The sequence below is a fragment of the Parasteatoda tepidariorum genome, chromosome 5 (assembly GCF_982258835.1).
Source record: "Parasteatoda tepidariorum strain Cologne lab strain chromosome 5, Ptep-v5.0, whole genome shotgun sequence".
Lineage (NCBI taxonomy): Eukaryota > Metazoa > Arthropoda > Arachnida > Araneae > Theridiidae > Parasteatoda > Parasteatoda tepidariorum.
In genome coordinates, this window is record NC_141759.1 from 12,387,561 (window position 1) to 12,395,430 (window position 7,870).

General features: G+C 31.2%; 1 protein-coding gene across 1 annotated transcript in view; it reads left to right on the forward strand.

Annotated features, from left to right (window-relative positions):
* The window catches only part of LOC147808566 (zinc finger BED domain-containing protein 5-like), an 88,366-nt gene extending 82,934 nt beyond the window's left edge, over positions 1-5,432 (forward strand). The window contains exon 3 of the mRNA XM_087162620.1: positions 5,285-5,432. Within this exon, the coding sequence (XP_087018746.1) occupies positions 5,285-5,432 (148 nt within the window). The remainder of the gene's footprint in view (positions 1-5,284) is intronic.
* Positions 5,433-7,870: the final 2,438 nt, after the last annotated feature.

Consider the following 7,870-nt stretch of genomic DNA (forward strand, 5'->3'; position numbering starts at 1 on the left):
CGAAAATTATCCGTTATTGAAATAGTTCTACTAACAGTATTTCCTCTTTTCCGTCACATTTTCAGGCCTGGTTACCAGATTTAGAATCAGATATTTTGTTAAGTAAAATGTAACACTATTTATCATAAACTCTATCACTAATTCAAAGATTCGCAGTTGAAACTAAAGATCAATCCCTGCATGTTTAACACGTTGGGTTTAACACGTTGGCCATCGGTAAGCGACACTGGACTTTCCATTTAGGTCGCGTCAGCCACCGGTGACTCACACTGAAATTACATTTAGGCTGCGTCTGCCACAGTTTGCTGACACTGACCTTTCACATAGGCCGCGAAAAACAGCTGGTTGACAGCGTATAACATGATATCAGTGATGCCAACTGCTCCGGACACGCCAAAATAATTAAAAAAACGGTAACTAACTACAAAGAAAATTTTGAAAATATTTGACTATTTTTGCTTGCTTTTTGAAAGGTACATAATTATTTATCGCCTTGAACTGGAGTAGAGAACAAAGTGAAAAATTAAAACGAAGTAAAAATTTTATAAATATTATCATAAATATTTATTTTTTAGCAACCAGTATATCAAAGAAAGTTATATTACAACTTTGCGTTAAGTATGAGATATTTGTAAAAAGAAATTCATTTATGTAAATTCAGAACAAGGCTCGTGCAAAGCTAAATATAAATTTATTTATTATACTGGTAGTTCGAGGTTCTAGCTATGCTGAGTAATTTGTGCAGGTGATATTTTAAGTTCCGAAATCAGTTTCACAAATATTCACTGAATAAACTTTTTTTCACTGGATTTGGATTCTTAAATCTAAAATAACAGGAAGCAGTCGCAATCTACAAATCATGATTCCCATAGTTTAGGCGGGAGAGCAGTCAGAAGTTGTTATTATAACTTTTTGCGGATTTATTATATCTCTAGAAATATTTAAAAGAGCAACAACAAAAAAATTGCACTCTAATGTAAACCTCGTTAACTGAAAGATAATACTTAGTAAATAAATAATTTTTAAATAATTTATTCAATAAGACTCATAAAAATGTCAATTCTCTCACTAGATGAAAAATCATGACAAACATTCCCTACCCATTTAATTTTTAAATGGCACACTCCTGTTCTACCAAGAATGTTGTCATTATCAATGCTTGCAATAATAACTGTTGTTCTACTATTACAGACCTGCTGATACCTGATACAATTGTGGTTTTTCTCTTTAGGTAAAATTCTTAACAAATGTGACTACTTTCTAATGTTACTATAATACTGCTACTTCAAAAACTACCTAAGCCTAAACTTTCAAATTTTTATGTTACTCAGACTTCTTGTAATCGCACTTGTATCTTATCAATTATTATTCCAATATTTTTCTTTTGCATATATCTCACATTTTACTGTTCTGTATGTTAGTCATTCGACCACATTCGCCCGTTGAATTTGGCAATTTAATCTCAGATGAATAGGCTAGTAACGCAAGGCAGGTACCTCGATCAAACGCTTACGTTGAAACATTAGAAAATGGAAATGAAATTTCATTATCTACCACTACAAAATATTGATTATATTTAATAAATATTTTAATAAACTACATGTAATCCAATTTCTTTGCAACTATCGGTCAATTAGATGACACATTCGCCAGTGAAAACTTCAGCTGGTAGATGTAATGAGTACATTATGAGAATTTATTCCTAGTCAGCGGTAAAATTCAACGCATAGGACTTGACTCGTTGGCATGTAATTCAAATGCTACCTGCGCTGAAATAGAAAAATTGTGTAGGTTTCTTTCCGGACATCTGGTTGGACACTTTTTTGTGAGAACGCGTCTTTAATACAAATAAAGCATTACTTCGATTTGTGTGTGTAGAATATAAGGGTTTGACACTCAATTAGAAGGTCTTCAATCTTTTATTTTGAGTAGCAAATCATTAATCAAGGATTTCTACAATAAAGATAATTTTGAAATGTACCTTTGCAGTGTTTTTTTAATGCAAAATGTTAACACATTTGTCAAACTCCTAAGGCAATTTTTTTTAATGTTTCTGACTGCTTTTTAATCTTATAATAATGTCACTTCAAATATTATATTAGTCTAAGACTTCCAAATTGGCTGTTTCGCTACCACTAAAAAAATCTCCAAATGAAAGTGCTGTTGTTGGCAGCTCTGTTCTCGGAGCTAATTCATTGTCTATTAGTTAGTATACGATTCAAAAGTGTCAGACTATGAATTTCAATGGGCTGAATTTGCATAGTATTAATTTCGAGTAAGCGTTCAAAATACATCAGAAACAATACCTCTCTTGCCTATCTAGATGAAATTCCAGTTTTTCTCTCAAATCACTCTCTCAAACATCTCTTTAAGAAAAGGGGGAGAAGCCTGTAGAGGGGGATTGGGTAGTTCTGAGGTGCGGGGACAATTGCTGAGCAGGAAGGCAAGAGCCTTGAAGCTATAAAAAAACGAGAGCGATGCTTCTCTCTCACGGGGGCTTCCTCGACTGCCGCCAAGAAGGCACGCGGAAAAGAGCAAAGTGAAATACGGTTAAACTTAGGGTGGTGATAATCGATAAGAAAAATTAGTTGATCAAGTTAAAGTAGGGAAAGGCTATTGCGGTTAAACGAACGAAAACTGAAAAAACTATTGAGGAGTAGAAAAACAACGCACGTGTGATGTAGCAACATCACACTATCCCCCTTAGGAAGAGAAAAAAACTTACCTGACATGTTAAAATTAAAATCGATTGATAAAACCAATTACTTAAAGTGAGTGAGGACCACGAGGAGCCAACAACATCCTTTGAACCTGCCAAAACAAAAAATACAAAAGACAGTATTGTTGACAATAGCAGCATAGCAACAAAATTATCAAATACAAACAATGTGTACTTCTTGGCTATACATAAAACCTGAGTTCCATATCACATGCAAAATATCATTAAATGCAGAATATTATAACTGCAAGATTACCAAAATTAATTATCAAAAATTAATTGTCAAATCCATTTGTACATACATTCATTACTTAATCTACATAATTGTGTTAAAATAGTCACATAAATTTCAGCTTTTTTTTTCATTATTATTATTCTTACATTGGCCTTACATAACACTGTAGAAAGCTGCATAAAACTACTTACAATTTTTGTACAATAATTTGTACTTTGTTTTGTGAAACTATCAGCCAAAAAGAAAATCCCTTTCTTTTTCCAGAAAGTAAAACATCAACACCATACTTTATCCAATTCTTTAACACATTTTTAAGTAACATAATGCTGTACATAAATTACATATTTACATATATACAAAAGGAAAAAATAGAAAAAAATGCATGCAGTATCACATGGCTTTATAACATTATAAAGCTTAAATACTGAAATTGGATAATTGTATATTAACATATTATACCTTAGAAATTTGGGTGGTGGATTGTTTACCTACTCAAACAAACATATACATGCCAAATTTTTAAATACATTTTGCAAGCATCTATAAACATGACATAAAATTTATTATTACAAGTTCAACATATTAAACTAAGTTAAGATGAAAAGGCTTAAAATTGATATATATATACATTAAAATCATCTATGTTAAAATTGATATAGCTGATACACTTTGAAAAAAGTACATTTTACAGAATGTTGTAGAGTATTTAACTCAATGGTAATGTTGTAGCTTAAAGAGCATATATAGCGGAAAAAAGCATGTGCATACGTGTTTAAACTTATAGAGAAACTATCCAACAAAACTAAACGGTACATCTGATACATACATATTGGTGAGTACAAATTCTCTTTCACTTAAATATCCTTGTAAAATGGGCGCATTCCTTTCCTGCCAGAATTTTCCATTGAAATTAATACTTTTCAATTTAACCAGACCATAATAATTACATTGGGAAACAAATTTATTGTTGCATTTATACACAAATACTTGATCTTACCTAATTCACGGATCCATTTCAATAGGAATTGTACGTCCCGCTTTTGCCGGTTTGTCATTAAGCATTCCATTAAATGCTTGGCGGTAGCGCATACAATATCATTTGGAACTAATATCATAATAATCATTTGGAACTCTGTCGGTCAATTTTAGGCATTCTATATAAAGCTATAGAATACCAGATTTCATTTATTGGTTTAAAAAAAAAGAAAAAAAGCATAAAGCATTGCTGCAAAAATATCAGAACATGGAAGTTGAGGGTCGACAATGTCTCCTTAGTGGTCAACTGTCATTGTAAAAAGCCTCCGCTGAGAATTGAACCGCATATCTTTGCAAGGTCAGCAAACAACTGACCCCTCACGGCTTTATGTTTATATTTTCAATATATATATGAAACTCAACATAAAAGATTTAAGGCTTTCAAACTATGGTTTATCTATGATATTCTACACGCACAATACAAACCAAATTAATGCTTTATTTGTACTAAAAACGCGTTCTCAATGAAAAGTTTCCACCATATGATTGTGAAGAAACCAAAACAATTATATGATTTCTGAGCAGGTAGCATTTGCATTAGATACCAACAAGTCAAATTCTATGCATTTAATTTTACCGCTGACTAAGATTAAATTCTCAATACGCACTCAATACATCTACCATCAAAAGTTTTCACTGGCGGATGTATTATTTAAATCTAATTCGAAACTTACGAACGCTAGCTGAAGTTACAAAGATTAAAATACTTGTTAGTTATAATTAATATTTTGGTACGGTAGATAAACGAATTTCGTTTTACTTTTCTATAATCTGATCATGGGTGAAAGCCCTTATATACCAAGACGGAAAAGAGAAACACCTGGTGCATAAAACATTTCATTCCAGCATTTTTTTCGAAAAAAATGAAATATCTGTAACTATCAAGATTTCTTTTATAATTCTGGCTCATATATAAAACTGCTTCTTTTCCAAGATAAAGTAGATATTGTTGAAAAATATAAAAAAATAATAAGTAAACTCCTCCCCAAAACTAGCTATAACTGAAATGGTTTTACTACCAGCCTTTCCTCTATTCCGTCTCGCTTTCACCCCTGAATCTGAAGTAAATTCCAACAAAAACCAAATAAATAAAAGAATGGTAACCATTTCACTATCAATATATTTGTAAGTACATATCAATCTACATTATCAATACATTTGTGAGAGAATAATAAGATTAGTGAAAACAAAAATTTTCCAGAGCATACTAAGCAAAAGGATCAAAAAATGTGAAAGATTAATATTAAAACATACCATTTAGATTGAATTTATTTTTTATTCATTTATTTGTTTAGGTCAGGTAGAGTAGCAACTGCAGATTACAAATTAGGAGACACAGGGATAGTGGTGACAAAGGGGATGATTATACTTTTTCCACTTTACGCAATGCATTCTGACGATGAATATTTTCAAGATCCTGAAATATTTAATCCCGAGAGGTGAAACGTGGATCATAATTTTCTTGGAGGCGAATGCTATGCTATGCTATGAAAATGTAAATAATCAGAATTGTGGTTACCGTTCGTGGAACAGTAAATTATATAGGTTGTAAATTTGAGTCTGGCAACGAACTCACACAGTATATTCTTATTGAAGAAGTAAATTCAAGTAGGTGTTCAAGTAGTGTTGTTTACCTTTGCTATTTTCCAGTGCTCTTTTTCCTTGCTTTTCTTTTCGCTTTTTTAGGTGGTTCTGGCGAAAATTATTCCTTTTGGAAAACATTTCGCAAGTTCCTTGTATGTGTGGCGAAAATGTGTAGTTGTTGCACCTTGTTTAAGTAAATTCCATGGAAATTGAACACTATGAAAATGGAGTTTTTTAAAAAGGAGTAGATTTCACACTCTTACGTTTCATTCCGTATGCCGCCGTACGTATGATTTGAAGTAATATCACCTGAAGTGCTCATGCTTTATTCTAGTTAAATACAGTTGTGTTCATGAAAAAGTATCAAATTTACGTGAATGAAAAAGAGATTTTTAAAAATTCCTCAAATATAATAACTTTATCGTTGTGGAATATTATCTTACCTTCGACCACATATCCAAAACGAACATTTATAATGGAACGCCGATATTATGGAAGTTAAACTAAACTAAATTGTATAATTAAAGAAAATATATTTTCTAATTTCAAATAACCAAAAATATTTAGTTTCTTAAGGACCTATTATAATTCGATGACCAAAATTTTAAACTAACGCATATAATTTTTAAGAAAATTAAATCAACCGATTGTTGTAACATCACAAAATTCATTTTAACATTTTGTAATAACGAATCCTTAATTTTCATTTTGTGTTGGCGTTTTATTTGATCAATTTGGAACGCGGCTTTAATGTTAATTTGAAGCTAAGTTGAAATAAATTTTAAAAAAAAACAATTTTTTGCAGAAATGGGCAGAGTCCTTGAAGCTTTGTAAGACCAAGCTAACACTACGGAACGGTTAGTAAGATTAAAAAAAAAGCATGCTTCAAATCTTACGGATGAAAGCGTACGGAATGTAACGTAAATTTCCAAAGTCTGTCTAATGTCTTCAAAACCTGTAGTAAAGACCATAACGGTTTTCCTGAAATCAGCATAAAAAACTACTTTATAAAAAGAAAACGCCATAGCTGATATCTTTATATTAATGTAAGCTTCTCATAATGTCACTCTTTCATCCTTTTTGAACATGATTATCGAATTCCATTTTATTTGTTTCTATATTCATGGATTCATCTCCGCAAAAGCATTTTTAGTACGCCTATTTACCATTTGGCGAAGGACCAAGAAACTGTTTGGGGATGAGATTCGCTCTGATGGAAATCAAATTATGTACGGCAAACATATTGCATCATTATAGAATCAAAACTCATTCAACAACAAAAGTAAATATTCTTCGATTTTACTAATTTATTATTATAGATCTTATAAGAAATATTAAATTTAGTGACTTTTTTGCAGGTTCCATTGGAGTACAGGAAATTCACGCCTTTTCTCTGTGTAAAGGAATTACCTCTAGGTTTAGAAACAAGACATAAATTCACCACAGCAAAAATCTAATTTCTAAAAGTGTATTGGAAGTTACGTGACGCAATGTTTCTTTAACTTATACTATGCAGTGTTTTGAAGGCTAACGTATTTCAAAGGTTTCCTTTATTGTAGAAGTTCTTTACCTAATGATTAATTTGGGAATTTGTTTTAAATTTATTTGCAGGCCTTTTAAATTGTTTGTTTTAAAAGCAACACTGCAAAGGTGTATATCAAGGATTACCTTTATTGTAGAAATTCTTTATAAGGAAATAAATATTTCATTTTTTTGGGGAAATGTATTTCATATTCTTTTGAATCATATACTAACTAATAGATCATAAATTAGTGCCGAGAACAGAGCTGCTAGCAACAGCACTTTCATTTGGATTTTTTTTTAGTGGGATCGAAACAGCCAATTTGAAAGTATTAGACTATTATAATATTTGAAGTAACAGTATTATAAGATTAGAAAGTAGTCAGAAAGATAAAAAAAAAATTGCCTTAAGAGTTTGCCAAGTGTGTTAAACATTTTGCATTAAAAAAAGTACTGCAAAGGCGCATTTTAAAATTACCTTTATTCTAAAAATTCTGGCTACATGATTTGCAACATGTGTAGATTTAAAGCATTCTAATAGGTGTCAATCCATGATATTCTATACACAAAAATCAAATTAATGCTTTATTTGTACTAAAAACGTGTTCTCACAAAAAAGTGTCCACCTACTTTTTAGAAGAAACCTAAACAATTATACAAATTCAGAGCAGCTAGGATTTGGATTACATGTAGACGAGTCAATTTCTATGAGCTGAATTTTACGGCTGACTAAGAATAAATTCCAATAATGTACTCATTAATACATCTACCAGCTG